General features: G+C 41.3%; 1 protein-coding gene across 1 annotated transcript; it reads right to left on the bottom strand.

The window, feature by feature from the left end:
* Positions 1 to 1,396: 1,396 nt before the first annotated feature.
* Positions 1,397 to 12,235, bottom strand: LOC119316575 (coatomer subunit beta'-2-like). The gene is made up of 26 exons (XM_037590902.1): positions 12,014 to 12,235; positions 11,722 to 11,742; positions 11,574 to 11,635; positions 11,390 to 11,444; positions 10,793 to 10,829; positions 10,393 to 10,718; positions 10,160 to 10,291; positions 9,931 to 10,079; positions 9,490 to 9,558; positions 9,051 to 9,201; positions 8,896 to 8,961; positions 7,963 to 8,151; positions 7,190 to 7,330; positions 7,023 to 7,097; positions 6,651 to 6,827; positions 6,454 to 6,545; positions 6,254 to 6,370; positions 6,065 to 6,179; positions 5,915 to 5,986; positions 5,252 to 5,448; positions 5,069 to 5,162; positions 4,553 to 4,659; positions 4,202 to 4,364; positions 2,557 to 2,671; positions 1,870 to 1,934; positions 1,397 to 1,776 (listed from the first exon to the last, which is right to left on the bottom strand). Exons 1-25 carry the CDS (start codon positions 12,014 to 12,016, stop codon positions 1,915 to 1,917), a joined length of 2,745 nt encoding a protein of 914 aa, XP_037446799.1. The 5' UTR covers positions 12,017 to 12,235; the 3' UTR covers positions 1,397 to 1,776; positions 1,870 to 1,914.
* Positions 12,236 to 16,399: the final 4,164 nt, after the last annotated feature.

The raw sequence follows: 16,399 nt of genomic DNA, 5'->3' as shown, positions 1-16,399 counted from the left end.
CACATGAATAACACACGGTAACTAAAGGTTCAGTCAAATATCCATTTGTGTGGGTATAGGGATCAATATGGATGTCACGGTTTCGCTATTGATAATTGATCCTAAAGAGTTCCGGTCATGTCTATACTTCACCGAACCTGCAGGTCACACACTTAAAGTTCATCTATCTACTAGGTACCAAGAAAAGAGTCTGAGAGAAATGTTACCGGGAAAGTTTCAGAGAGACTGAAAATGTTTCGAAGAGAAAACCTGTAGTGTTTCGGAGAAACCAAAAACTGTTTCGGAGTAAACCATCAAGCCGAAAAAAAATTCAAAATGCATCCAGCGTATTTTGGAGGGTGCAGGAAATGTTTTGGAACCTTTCGGGATTTTTTCGGAGAGAATGCACATGAAAAACATCATGTTCGCGCAAGGGGGACAATATCCCCCTTTTCATGGGGCTGTGTTGGGTGGCGCCCTCTCTTGGGGGCAGCCCCCTAAATTGATTGAAGGATGTTGGGGTGAGGGTGGGAGGCAGCTCCCACATTTGGTGGAGCAATGTTGGAAGGGGGGGCCAGGGGACACCTACATGGGGCAACCTCCAACCTTTGGTGGGATGATGTTTGTGGAGGGGAGGGGGCTTTTTGGGCAATCATCCTCCACCCCTCTCCACTAGTTTCATAGCGCCGAAAGACTACCTAGTGTCCGATAGCGATTAGTTCTAGACGACGAAGCGCCGCTAGATAGGTGACACCGTTTGTGTGCAATGCGGTAGAAAGATCATACATTCGATCTTCTGTTTGAGGGAGAAAAATCTCATGGTTGAGAGGTTGTAAATCCTAGTTGTAGGAATCTGCCCCAACGATCTTCACCAACTCTCCTTTCACTGCGCTATGAGTTGGTAATGATCAGACCAAACCTTACATGCATCTCATAGTGGTAAGCAAAAAAAATTGTTTTACATTGCGTTACCCTACAATGAGGGGTGTTGGTTAGGCCAGACATTCAGGGCCGATATAAGACGGACCATCCACCTGGGCGTATAGGGTGGTTTGGGGCATCCGGCTCATGCTTTAACTATAGTCACCAAATCTAAAAAATAAAAGAGGTGCAAACCCTAGAACTCCTATGCAATTCCGATCCACTTTTTACTCATTTGGTAAGGCTGGTACGGAAAGAAATCAAAACACTGGTACGGTGGTTACGATTTCATGACAAGTCATGGCACATTTTACCCTTTAGTAATGATTTCATAACTTTATTGTTATCTGCGCCAAACACTCAATTTTTGCAGGCATGCTCGGTAGGCCTGGCAAGAAGGCTTGATGGCAACCAAACACTGCCCAAGCGATTGCTTGAGTAAGTGCCGCAGCTAGACCCTGCCCGGTCCGAGCAACGGCTTCACATGAACAGTAGATAACTTCTGAAACAAACTTGTACAGTGGAGATACAGAGCCCCCACCACATCCGATAACTGTGTTCAACAATCTGAGGTTTACATACGGGACCAGGGTAATGTTCCCAAACTGACAGGCGACTGCCCTATGTGCTTAGTGTAACATATAGCACCTTTCCAACCACCAAACAAAAATCCATCTCCAAACGAACAGCCTCTTACAACCCTGTGAAACATCCCGGAAGACTATCTATTTGAAATGAAGCGCAAAATTTTCTATAACATGAACTAAAGTGCTAATTAAATTGCTGCCCAAACTGTAACCGGATAAGCCAATCCTAGATCACATGAAAGCTTATAGAATGAGGAGAAACGGGTTTTACATCATCCCAGTAACAAACCTGTAACAAGAAAGGGCAGCAACTGTAACACATTAGCTGACGAAATGTGATGCTGCACGAAAATGTATGATCGGCACTCAGAAGATGACTTGCCTTTACAAACCGAACCTCTTAAGCAGGCTGCTGTTCCACTATCCACTATTGGTCAGGAGTCAGCACTGCAAAACAACAAGGCAGACATTAGGAACATTACACTTTGAAAGGTTAACAAAGCAGCCAATAGAAACACTTCACACAAAAACCAGTTAATTAACTTGTTTGACAGATTAACTAGAATTTTTAAAACAATGATACAAAAAACTTATTGCTAAACACCTCAATTTAGTTGTCTGTTAAATACTTCGTCCGTTTACCATATTATAAACCAGGGAAAGACAAAAAAAAGGAACGACATGTCAATTGCTACATAAACAGAAACTAATTGTTAAATAGGCCAACAAGGGCAGAGGATTGGTTTCGCAGGCTTTTTATTTAGAGACTGTTGGGCTATCTTCCAAAAGATAATTAATGGGGATTCGTAAGTCATTTGAACTCCCCCAAGCTCCCCAGGTTACGGGGACACTCATCAGACTTCAGGTAGTCAGAAGGTTTGCCCTAAAGCTAAAGGCTAAATGGTTAGGCAACTGAAGGATATCTATATTTCCAGAATAGGCAAATATCATCCAGCAGCAGGTTTTCCTTAAGATTATTGGTGCACTGGGAGAAAAGACCAATAAGGATTTGGGACTGTACACTTGCTCAACTACAGCTTTTATGCTGATGGTTCTTCTTTGTTCGTACCCCACTGTTCCTCACTATCATTTCCATTCACATGGATAGTGCCATCAGTAGAACCATCAGCCTCGACCTCAACAGCATCTTCTTGGCTCTCTTCTGCTCCGTCATCTTCAAAAACCTGTTGAAGCAAGATGGCGTTATCATTTATGCAAGGATGGAATGTGATAGGGACCAAAAGAAGAACATAAAAATATTTACATTTAAAATAGATGCAGTGACTTCCATAAGTTGACCTGGCTAACCAACACAATGTACCGATCAGGCTGCGTTTGGCAGCTATGCTTTTGGAGTTTTTTTACAATATCATTTTCCATACACCATAGTTATTTTTAAAGAGGCCTTCATTCGTACTATGTTTTTTTTATAGTTTTGACAACTTTGGTGTGCTTGGGGTCAACAAATACCACAATTTTATAGACCATAGTATTTTCGCAGTATTTCAGAAAGAGGCCTTGACCTACTTTTTGTACACTAAACTGAAAAAAGTGGTTTTTAGATACCAGAGCATTCATTATGCAGGGATTGAAATACTGAGGTTTTAGATCACTATGGTTTTCAAAATACTGTGCTGCTAAACTAAGCCTTGGTGGTAACAGTGTAGTCATATAAATATTCCTATTAGGGGCTTGTTTGGATTGCAACAAGAAATACGAAATAAAAATACATAATCCCTTTCCAGGCCTACTGAGTTAAAGAGATTAAAGTATATAGAACATACAATGCATGAGGATGAGGATCTGGATAAAACAAAAAATCTAAATACTGAGCGATCGGTTCCAGGCCTTAGGGACCAAACTCTCTTGGACAGCACCAATGGGAGATGAGTGGGGAGGGCAAAAGAGAAAGGAGAGGACGATGAGGAAGATGAGGGGGGCTGACATCATGTCGACTACAAAGGAGGAGACCACCGGGAGGTTAAATGGGGTGTGGAATTACATAAGGGAGATGGGCACGAACGTCCACGCCCTAGCGCACTGTCCAAGACAAAATACCAAATAATTTGTGCATTTGTAAGCTCGCCCTAATGTGTTCAAGCGAAATTCGTATCACCAAGAAATGTATCAGATGGCAGAAAAAATACCACTCCGCAAGCCCATCTTAGAACCAAGAATAGTAGAAACACACTGACAACAAATACACTCACTCTCTATGAATCAGACACAATAAGAGAAACTGCTTTCGGCCCAGAGGATAATAGCATGGGATATCTTCCGAAAGAAGATAAACCAAACAAGATTCCCCACTGACAGATAATGACTGAATTTCATGGAAAGGATCATGATTTCTAACTCTTCAACATTTAGTCTTTATACCATTGATATTGTCTCAGTTGTTAACATACAAGGAAAGGATGATGCAGTGCTAGTGGATAGTGATGCAAAACACACACCCACAGGTTACTGAGCAGGTCTATTTTGTTGCAACTATAACATGCAGTCGTGCACATGATTAATTTATTTATCATCAGTTTATTGGAAATGTATAATTTTCTCTGAAGGCGCAAATGTTACCCCTCTAATGGAAACATGCCAACAATCAACTACTAAACTGAAAGAACATATAGTGCTGACAAATTTTATAACAAATTAATAGCCTAATTGCGCAAGCTAATTTCGGCTTACGCAACTATTTTCTGCATAAGTAATACCTCTTGAACAGTGTCATTTTCATTTGTTAGCTCCTCATCGTGAATATCCTCTTCATGTACGTCCTCCTCTTCTTGTACATGCATGTTCTTGAAAGCTTCCACAAGACTCTCATTGGGCCTTTCAGAATGAATCATGTATTCCTCAGCAGGTGGATAGATACCCCTGTTAAAAGAGGATTTTTGTCAGAAGGGTGACGAATTAATAGCTTGAAAAACATGCACTGGCATCATTTTCAATTTCGTCAGATGTTCCAGTTAAAGCTAAATCCAAACCCTAGTTGCATTGATGAAAGAATGTGATCAGTAAAACTTCACAGCAACATTGCTTTAACAATATAAATGAACCAAAACCTTTTGGGGGCGACAGTAGCTTCTACATTGAGAGCAATCTGCCAGTCTTCAAATAAGTTTGGGTATTCATCAGGATCTGCCAATGACTCTGCTGCTTTTGAGTTTACCTACGAAGCATATGAAACAAAGCAAACACCATCAGTTCATAAGATGTGGCCCCTGGACATTAGAGAAAGTGCAGCATAAGTCCAAACAAGAGAGCAATCAACAAATAGCAAAGCATGATTCCAGCTAATGTTTACATCATTACTCAAACGATATGTAACCATCCTGAATTCAGTGTATCGGAGTTAGCTCGGATATTATTCTTATTGAATTTGAAGCATCATTATAATCCAACTCTGTGACCGCTGCTGAACCATATCATGGAATTGACGAACGACAATTACATGCTTCATTGTGCAACTTATGTTTTAGTAACAATTTGTGCTGAGGAGATGTGTGCCCATCAAACTGTTATCATGAAGGCCTGGAAACTAGAGAACAAAAGCAAAGAATTTACAAGGCTGGCAGTACCTTTTGGAGATCTTTTTTCCATAATGCTACAATCTCTGGGACTTTGCTCGGAAGATAAGATCTCGCCATCAATGCTGCTTCCGGAATGCGATTGCTGTATAGAGAACAGTTGCACAGTTAAACATACAATAACATGTTTGAAGTGATGTATGAAACAGGACAGGCTCACTAAAACGATTATACCTTTCAATCAACAATTGAAGGCATTCCTCCAACTTGCCTAGCATGAACAAACAAAGGAACGCAACATTGTTCTTTCCTTGTTCTTTAGCCATAGATGCCAATTTTGTTATCCCTTCAGCATCCCCAATGGATGAATACAAAAGCAATAGACCGCTGAGATCTAGTGCATGTAGGAGGCACTCCTCTGCCATCTCGAGCTGCAAAAAAGTTGTATGACACATGAGAAGGAACACAACATGGGAAAGTTATTTGGACGCAACTTATATAGGTTTTGCATCCTAGTACAAGATAGAAACATAACATGGCAAAGTTTATTAGAATGCAACTTAAAGACTGATTCCGATGCTGAGTTATTAGCTTTTACATTTCCCTTTTTTTGTTAAAATTAAGGTTGAAGAGGACATGTTGAATTGAAAGAGCATTTCTGATTCAAGCATGATGTTGAGCGACAACTAAAGCACATCCTTTCCATCAAAACTGTGCTCTCATACATCTCTACATCCATGCCGTATTATATTAGGTTGTATTCTGCCTAGTCATAGTTATTAGCTCGTCCATTTATCAAATATTAGTAAATTCAAGTGATATGGCAAAACAATCCAATTCATTAGCACAGTATATAGTGAGCATACAAGGTAACTGATAGACGCAGTAGCTGTGTACCTTTCCAGTTGAGATAGCTAACTCCCCTAACTGCTTCCACTTGGACTCACTTTGCACCTCAAGAGCGATTGCCTGCAAAATAACTACTCAGAATATTTGAATGAAGGAGGGAACTTTCTTGGAAATGAGAAAAACAATAGTCAACTATGCCTTTGCATCATCAACGCGGCCAAGCTGAACAGCCAGGTCAAATCTGTAATTAGAGTCCGTTGCTATCTCAAGGGCTTCCTCCAACATGCCCCGTGATTCCAAGAAATGTGCCACGCTGAAAATAAAAGGTTATCTTTGTATGCCGAGGCAAAAACTGCAAAGTACAACAAATAGTAGAACATGGGGCACCTGTCATATTGTTCCTTCGGTATAGATGGCAAAATATCATTTGCACGATCAAAATCCCCACGCAGCACTAGTGTTTTATACTCGATCAAACTAAGGAGTAGAGTGTACCCAACAACACTACAATAAGAAGTGTTAGCTTCAGAAGTTTATTGTGAGTTGATGCCATAAAAGAATACCAGAGCAATAAAGATAAAACTCACTTAAATTGCTTGTCAATAAGATAGACACGGCTCTGGTTAGCAAGATATCCTAGTAAATACATTGGCCGGTCCAAGTGAAATAAGGTTGTGACCTGTAATACATGGAACCGTATGACTTGGGAGTGATACAAACAGTAACGAATGATCTAACTGGAATCATACATAAAAACGCCTTTTGATATGATAAAAACACTCACCTCTCCTCCTACACAGTAATTAAGCCGTGATGAAGAATTATTGTAGATAAAACAATCGCCAACCCATAGCCCAGTTCGGATGCGTTCATTGATCTCATGAAGCAGTTCGAAGGCATCTTCCACACCTTCCTCACCAACTGAACCCCCTCCGTCCAAATGAGAAGATACAACATCCCTCTGGAAGGTAAAGAGATAACGTTGTGTTAGTACAGACTTTTAAATTAGAAAAACAATTGCATAGAAGTGCTTGATGTAAGAGTTGCTGACGTTTTGGCACAATTAACACAACAAAAGAACATTTGTAAATAACGCCTGCAGATGTCACGTAACTACAAACTGTAAGAAGGCAACACAGTTCTTAACAGAACTCACATTGTACTTCAAAATGTAGAATGATGTATCACTTGCAACTGTCACCAAATCACCACTGTCAGCCCAGTAGAGATTCTACAAGAGAACAGCAGATTTTTTTTAGTCGCATAACATACCAGATGACATGGAAAAGGTGTTTGATTCTTGAAGCAACACAATAAACTTACCTTCACATTGACATCAATTCGACGTATCAACCTGCAATCCGCCCAGTCGTAAAAGCAGATGAAATCATTTGTACACATAGCCAATAATACTCCACCAAACACACGTTCGACGGAGAATGTTGGTCTTATACTTTTCCTCTCCTGAAATTATTAGATATCCATCTTTCAGGTTTTGTAGTAACAAAGATTGACATATGGAAATAGTTGTTCAAGTGTTAGCTTTCAAGCCTTTCATCCTCCACCCCACAGCAAGTGTCTAGTTCAAGCATTCACATACTAACATGCAAAATACAATATGTTGACTACCAAATGCTCAAGTTCCCAGTCTGGTCCTGAACCAGCAGCAGAAAATACTTGTGCATGTCATATATTTACTTTGCACTTCACAGTTTACATAAGAAAATATCTTTCCTTGTTTCTAACATATGCCTGTTTTCATTTTTCACATAGATAGGAAATTGTGAAATCAAGATAAGATGTGACAAAATTGACCTGGCTACCATTATTATTAAAAAATGTGCAGCCAACTTGTATGGTTAAATGGGCAAACAGCCCTTGTATTATGAAAAAGAACAAATATCGATTGAACATCTATAAATTGCAGGAGTTCTGGGTTCATTCATGTATGAAGATGGGAATAAAACACGGAATGGAATTTGTGTTATAGCATTGCGTGTTCTCTTATCCATAGATGTTTCTCAAAGACAGAACCATAATAGTTACACATCAATACTTCAATAGTAGGGAAATGGAGATGTTTACTTGGTACAAACCTGGAAATTTTTACTGTATATCTTTATCCTCGAGGTGCTTTCCCTTACAGCGTATTCGCCATCAGATGACCAAGCGAGTTCAAGTGCAGACCCAAATGATCTATTTCTCCATGCTAGTGCTGTATAAATTATGTATTCTCCATCTCCACATACAACAACAAATCTCCCGTTGGGATTGTGCCTTAAGTTCTGAAATGAGAATCAAAGCTATTAACTTGCGAATGAAAATGGAACAATAGACAAGTAAAGCTACAAAAAATGATCTATTTCTCCATGCTAGTGCTGTATAAATTATGTATTCTCCATCTCCACATACAACAACAAATCTCCCGTTGGGATTGTGCCTTAAGTTCTGAAATGAGAATCAAAGCTATTAACTTGCGAATGAAAATGAAACAATAGACAAGTAAAGCTACAAAAAAGGTTTACTGTTTAACATGAAGATAAATTCCTGTTAATTCAAAGTAATGTGCAAGTTGTACAGAAGAATCTCTTAGCAATGTGCAAGTTGAATCTCTTAGTGGTCATAAAGTCATAACAACCTCATGCGCACTTCTTTAAACCATCGAAGTTTAATTCAAAACCAACACTCAATTCCATATTGTGCTATTACTAATCATGAACTTATGCATTTCACTGCAGTAGAAGAGCTTCATTATACCGCAGCAACTATAAATGCCGGAAATAATAGGATATCTAAATGTAAAAATGTGATTACACCAAAAGTAACTCACAATCCTGCACATTTCAAAGTAAATTTGAATAAAAATATTTTAGCATGCATGATTACATGTCTATAGTAATGTGAATCTTGCTCAAACAGAAAAAAGAATGACCAATCAGAAACATGGGAGTAAAAACAAACATCTAGATGACAAATAACAGCATCACTATGTGAATGAGGCATTCACTACGATATAAAATATAACCTACTTGTGGATAAAGATCACAGCTTCCCAGCTCCTTCACAGCCAACGGTAATCGCTCACCATCCGCAATCTGACAGATGATACAGGTTACAGAACATACATAAAGCTTATACCAAATTAACAAGCCTTCAACACATTAACATGGCAAAGAAGAAAAACCTCATTGCCTGCACCAACAGTCTTGATATTAACAGTTTGGATTTCGTTATGTTTTGCCCATATGATTTTTCCACTGTTGTCCATGCTAGCAACCGGAACTTCACGGCCAATTTTTATCATAATTGTCCCTTCATCATATCCAATCACAATCCTATAAAAAATTAAAATATTTTATATCACTACCTTAACTTGAAAGGAAATAACAAGTAAATAAAAGCCTGAACTCCGCATTTTCAGTGAAGAATTTTTTTGGAAGAAACAGTTTAGCAGATACACAATGTTGTCACAATATAGGAAATTGTGTCGCAGAAAAAGAAAATGGATTGTTAGTGCGTCTGGAGCTTCAGTAGCAGATGAGGAGACATATTCGTGTATTGGCCCTTCACATTGACCATATTACCATAGAACTGAAATAGAGCAAGAGCTAAATATTCATTACCTTCTTGACCCCTTCATGTATCCTAAAGCCCAAACTCGCTCAAGACCATAATTAAGAGTGTTCTCAAGCCTGCAAGTGCATCAAGCAAAGTGTTATTCACTTGTTCTACAAGAAAAGAAATAATTAAATGCTTGGGAGAAATGGAAGAATTAAGAATAGACCGCATTCTTGCTCATGATTCATGAACAAGGCACTATCTACACTGCCAATTTAAAGAAATAAACTGCCATGAGTTGGGAAATAACGAATGTGTATAGTCCAGTGCAGAAGATATTACTATTATTGCAAACAAAAAACATGTAGAAGAAAAAAACTACAGACAGTAACTGTATTGCGTGTAACTAAATAGATGTTGGTAAAACAAAGCTGGTTTTCAGACAGCACACTGTTAGTATCATCTCCAAGCAATATCATAGTATGAGAGAGAGAGAGAGAGGGTACCTGTAGGTTGTAGAGTGCCACAAGCGAACTGTGCCATCCTCTGAGCCAGTAATTATAATAGGTAGTTCTGGATGGAAACAGACAGCGGACACATTGTGTGCATGTCCTTCAAGTGTTTGAACACAGCTCTTGGTTTGGTAATCCCAAACCTGATCCAACAAATTGAGTAATAAGTCAGATCAATCCCAATATACCCTCACCATAGCACAATTCATTGCAGATGACACACCTTTGCAGTCTGATCATCAGATCCAGTAATTAAAAATGGTCGATCACCACCGGTGAAGTAATCAACACAGTTCACGCCTTTTGAGTGGCCATCTAATGTGAAGTTAGGATCAGGAGAACCAATACTCCATATCTGAAGTTCACGTTCAATATTAGGACATTAGGCAGGGTACAGACCAAGATACAAAACAGGACTCAGTTTAACCAGCATCTTTTTGAGGAACAAATACAAACCTTTATCGTGCGATCAAGGGAAGCACTAGCAAAAGTATTGGTATCCTTTGGGTTAAATGTGACTTGCATCACATAGTGAGAATGCCCCTCAAATATGTGAGTGCACGCCCAACCCTTATCCCAATCCCAAAGCTTAATTAACATGTCATCGGATGATGACAGCACAAAAGGCTGGGTTGGATGAACAGCCACACACCTGATGTAATCAGTATGAGCTTCAAATACCTTGACCTTATCCATTGTATTGTAATTGTACACGCGGATAAACATATCATCGGCACCAGCAACAACCCATTGCTTCCGTGCAATAAATTTAGCCGAACGAACTGCGACAGACATGATATATCAAAATGATGGTATATCTGGCAAGATAAGTAAGCAATTCGGTGGGAAAGCATACCTGGTAACTCTGTGACTTCAAATGATTTCACCATTGTCTAGGGATAAATAAATATATAGTTTTGTCAGCCAAGTCTTAAGATAAGCTATACAAAGTCATTTATCTCAGTCATAAGAAGATAAAAAGATGCATTTTCATTTTCAGCCTCCTCTGCCCCTTTGTTCCCTTATAACAAAGTGACATAGATATAGATTAGCAATTACCTAAAAATCGATGGATGTTCCTTGTTACTTTAACCTCGTCAGTAGATTTTAAAAATAGTGACATCAAAGTTTTTTTCTCTGGATTTTACGTAATTGCTAATCTACACGTGTTTGATATTCCCTCTCTTTTCCCCTTCTAGGAGAAGTCACTACCAGTGGCATATCACCTAGCTCATTACTATACACACCGTAAATCGCGTTTCAGAAATATACAAATTAAATCTAACTATCTAAGTACATCTTCATTTCTATACATGAACGGAAATATCTAGTTTCATTACAACATACAAGGAACAAGTGAACACCATCATCATTGCTTATAATCTTCATCGAGTTTAGCTGAAAAATTACAAAGGCAAATTATGAAGGCGGGCTGCTGTGAACAGTCACCTACCTGCGTTTGGTAGTTCCAGATGCAGACACTCCCCGAGTAAAGACTCGACAAAATCCTGTGTAGCACAAGAGAATGGTCACGCTATATACCACGGTTTGGCGGAAGCTTTGATCACCCGCACGTGAATTTCGTAGCCAAAATGAAAACCAAGATCATATTCACATCACACGAACTGCCCACTAACCATGGCTCTGTCGGATGCAGATCCGCGGACTTGACCCTCTCCGACCTCTGCGCGAGCTTCCTCTGATCCAACCAAACACAAAACCGACATAAGCGACACCACACCAGACATTCACCGAGTAGATCCCAGTAAGAGGCATCGCGATTACCTTGATATCCAACCGGAGCGGCTGCCACATTCACGGCCATCACCCAAAAAAACACGAAAAGGGGAAATCACGTCAGTACATAGCGCAACAGAACCCCAGATCCACCGGGAATTCGACATGTCTCGCGGCGGATCTCGCCGCGGCGGCGGCGTGTAGCCCGCGCGCGATACGAACAAACTAAGCGACGGCCAGCCCCGCCATCGCCTGATCTCGGATCGCATTCGCGTGTAAGCGGCGAGGAGGGGCGGGGAGGGAGCAATTTGTCGGGAGGGCGGGAGACAGACACACGTACCATTGTGGCGGCTCGGAAGCGCGCCGAAGCGGGAACCTCGGGAGGACGAGGTTCCTGGGGGTTTGTGGTCGCGGGAGCGTGAGAGGCGGAGCCGCTTGGGTGGCCTCTCGCCGGGCCGGGAGGGGGAGGGCGCGGCGCGGAGAAGAGAAGATTTGTGAACGAAGGAGGAAGGGTGGGAAGGAGGAAGTGGGTGATGGCAAACGGGGTCTCGGTCGCTCGGAGGCAGTAGTATGGTCGATTGGATCTGAAGGTTGTGTGTGTGTGCGTGTGTTGCACTGTTGCCTTTCCGATGTTGACTTCTCCTGCTGACGTAGTAGCTAAGCAACGGTAGATGAGATCGTCCTCTAAACTCTTAAGACGTTGTTATTGGAGTTTACCAAATGATCTGCTGCGGTTCATGTACAATGGTGATATCTAAGTTCTTTCATTGTGAAAGGTGTTTTCCAACAATTAGGTTTTCGAGGGAAAAAGAAGGCGGCCGCGGATCTCATCGGTGGGCTCACCGGATTCACCGATCAAGGATGGCGACATCCTCTGGGTCAGGGAACTCACGTGAAGTAGCGCTCTCGCCCAAATCGACAAGGGCTCGGATGTAGGAAGCGCTCGAAAAGATGGACATCTTCGAGGAAGAAGCAACACCGCTAGTATACGTTGATGACGATGCTATGAAAGAGTTGTCGCTTGCAGGGAAGATCCTTTATCGGAACCTCTTCCACATACAGACAATCGCCAACGTCCTGCGATTAGCTTGTGGAAACCCTATGGACTTGGTCTTTCGTTCTGTACGGAAAACCGTGTTTGTATTTGATTCCGAATCACAGCGTGATTAGGATCGAGTCGGAGATGGATCGTCTTGGCATGTTAGCAAACATGCAATGATTTTGGAGGAATTCATGGCGTGTATGTGGCTGTTGAAGTTGCAGCTTGATAAGCTTCAGCTTTGGTTAAGGATAATCAATCTACCCTTCCATTTGAGAAATGAAACACAAGAAGAGGCAATTGCAAAACAGAGATAAGAAAGCTAGTTCGATTCAGTTTGATCTTATGGGGGACTTCCTAAGGGCAAGGGTTAAAGTGGACGTACGTAAGTCTTTGAGGAGATGGATACTTGTTGACTCGGAGTGGAGGAAAAGCACTGATTGGTATGACATACAATATGAACAAGTATCCCGCTCTGTTTTTCATGTGGTCATCTAGGGCACTCCGATCTTCTCTGTCCGATGCCAGGAACTTGAGATGCAAACAGTGATCTGCCTTCCCGGGTTAGTTTGAGAGCACCGGATGAGAGGAAGAAAAGCGGTTCCACTGATGGACTGTTGCGAGAATCTCAACAATCACAGACTTCCAAGAAAGAGGCTGACTCCTCGTCCAATGCAGCGGAGAAAATCGCGAAGGTGTAGTCCCTACTTAAGAGTAGAATTAGTGCAAGCAAGAGGAAAGATGGATCTGAAAATCAAAAACAAAATTTATCGCAGAATCGAGGTGCCTCGCTTAACTGGTGGTTCGGGTGTTGATCAGAATGATGGGGACCAAAACAAAGAGAATCCTGATGGTGAACATGATGATCTGAACGATTGGGGTATGGGTCGAAAGAAAAATAAACCTACTCCAGCTAACTCTGAGAATTTAGCAGAGGCTGCAGGTCGGCCCTACCTGAGCCAATGGTTTGCATTAGATGGAATAGACGGGGGCTTGCACTACAAAAAAACCACTTCTGTGATGATACGTGTTTGTCATAGTAGGTCACGTTTTCTGTCATGCATGTACATCCATGACGATTTTATGACAGAATCAATATAGTCATACATGTGCTGTCGTAGAAGTGTTCCATGACAATAACAAAATTGTCATCACAGAAGTGTCCACTTCCATGGCGATAAATGGCGCGTCATGGAAATGCTTTCGTCAAGGCTAACTGACACCTGACATCCACCGTAACGGGTCACCGTTAAGCTATCGGGTTCCGGTTTGGATTCGATAACCCGTTAACAGCCCGGACCAATGGGGATTTTTCACGTGTAAAATTCTCAATGGCCAGAGGAACCATGTGTCGGCTCATCGTTGGGACAGATGTCATCCACTCATTGGACCGGATGCGCCTATGATACGTCGAAACATGGCACGACCCAATAGAGGCCCATTGGGTGAAAAGGCCAGCCCGTTTGACTTGGTCAAAAGGTAGCGGGCCGGCCCTTGGAAAGCCTGTTAACGGCATGTTCACATATAGCCCATTTACAACTCGCTAACTCACGGCCCGTTATGGCCTATCCGAATTAGGCCCAGTAACGTCATCTGGACCGTCCAATATGATTCCAATCAGTTGTAACTTCCGGCCCATGTATGGCCCATAACGTCTTTCGGCCCATACAAGGTCCTTTGTAACTATGGGCCCACTAAAGGCCCGAGGTGAAACTGACCCATAATGAACAGTGTATGGCTTTATACCCATTAACAGTCCATTATTCCGTTGACCCTTTCCAGCCCGTGTTAACTTTCAGCCTTCTAAGGGCCCATTTATTCTTGGGCTCATTTCCAGAATTCGGTTACTTACGGTCCATTACCGGCATGTTCCGCTTGTGGGCGAAATTTAGCTCGTGGTTACAGTCGACCCGTTTGTGGCCCGTTAACCCGTTGGGCTATTTTCATAGTGTCATCAAATACGGCCTATTAATGACCCATTATGATCGGGCCATAAACAGACAATTTCCATTCTAGCCCGTTTACGGCCCATTTTGCGGACTGTTGTTGGTCCACGAATAAGTACAACCCATGTTTGGCCAATCGATTGTATGGCCCATAGAAGGCCCATTGATTGTACGGCTCGTAGAAGGCCCATGGATCCTACGGCCCATAGGAGGCCCATGGTCACTACAGCAGGTAGCAGGACCAGGGTTACAACGGTTCGTATGTTGCCCATGGTTATTGTGGCCTAGTTATAAAAATAGGTTGTTGTGGCCACTAGAAAAACATGGAAAAAGAACTGCGGTGACTACAAGCAAACAACTAAACAAGACAATAAGGAAACAAATAAGCAAGCAACTAACGCTAGGCTATTACGGCTATTACACGTATTACGTCCACTGGGCATCAAAGTTCGCCACCAGTGCAAATATAGGGAACAAAGCAGCATATTACATACACTGGCCATCTAAATTGGCCACCAATGCAAACAAACGCGGCAGCAAAACAAGTCCATAACTGAAACAACTTTGGAATAGATCAAGAGACGTTATGCTAGGTATCCACCATGTTGGCAATAAGCTTAGCAAGCTTATTGGCTTTCTCCTGTTTGGCGCTAAAATCCTCCAACGCTTGCTGTTGCAACAGAAAGTATGCATCTGAATTCTCCAGGGACTTTCGCAGTCCGTCGTCTTTTTGTCGCAGCACAGCTGATCGATGTCTTTCAGCTTGTAGTTGAGACTCAAGAAACCGAACTGATCCAGACAGTGAGTTCGAATAGCTTGTGCCAGTGGTAGTGGCCAGTAACTCAAACACTACACCAAGACAGGACTTTGCGGTTATCTCACTATCTTCAAGATAGTTTTCCTTATCTGTTTTATCAGCTTTGTTGGAGACCAACAAGGATGTCTCAGTATCCTGAACCTTATATACATTACTTCCTTTACCATTGCTTAATAACGTACTCTTCCCCAATATTCTGTCAGTATTCTAAAAGAAAAAACAAGCAGACACATAACAGGTTTAGCATGTAGTATATGAAACTCAGTTCGGTGAACCAGTTCATTAGTAAGGTGTACATGATTAAACTACCAAGTCTTCTATTGCCAAGTAGTACATAATAAAAGCATCAAACAAACATATATCTATGTCATATGGTCACTGCATTGTCTTGCCAAATAAAAATAGAGACACATTTCAAATCATATCAGTTCAAGACAAAAAGCATAATTGAAAGAATACAAAGTGTGGGAAACTACACGGCACAACAAGATTTTAGATGGGTACCACGGGTCTACATGTACAACAACACTGTTGGCTCTGTAGTGATGCTAGTAATGTGCATGCTATGAGAAGTCAACTGTATACACAACTGAAATTGAAATCACCAGAGCTATTTAGAAGAGCAAACTTGTAAAAGAAACATGCTTAAACATACCCGTTGTGCGATTGGACTTTCGATGGATCCTTCAATTTAAAAATAAGTTTGTATGAGTAAATACAGTGATACAAGAGCAAATCAGTATGCATGATAGCAATGGAATCTTAAATGAGAACAGTTGTTCTTCAGGTTTAAGCACTTGTTCTACACGAACAAAGTACGGTAAGACACGGGCATATAGTACTTAAAAAAATGAGCTTATAGACCTTACCACATTCTTGGTTCAGGACCAGTACAGAACAAGGCATTCCCAGTCATCGTCCCGT

Source organism: Triticum dicoccoides, chromosome 6A (assembly GCF_002162155.2).
Source record: "Triticum dicoccoides isolate Atlit2015 ecotype Zavitan chromosome 6A, WEW_v2.0, whole genome shotgun sequence".
In the NCBI taxonomy this organism is placed as follows: Eukaryota; Viridiplantae; Streptophyta; class Magnoliopsida; order Poales; family Poaceae; genus Triticum; species Triticum dicoccoides.
The sequence above is the reverse complement of the archived record's forward strand: the minus strand, read 5'-3'. Positions and strand labels throughout refer to the sequence as shown.

Excerpts from the sequence above, each read along its gene's own strand:
- LOC119316575 (XM_037590902.1), bottom strand. Across the intron at positions 9,202-9,489 it reads TACATGAAGGGGTCAAGAAG|GATTGTGATTGGATATGATG; the intron begins GTAATGAATATT and ends AATTTTTTATAG. Across the intron at positions 7,331-7,962 it reads TATACAGTAAAAATTTCCAG|GAGAGGAAAAGTATAAGACC; the intron begins GTTTGTACCAAG and ends TAATAATTTCAG.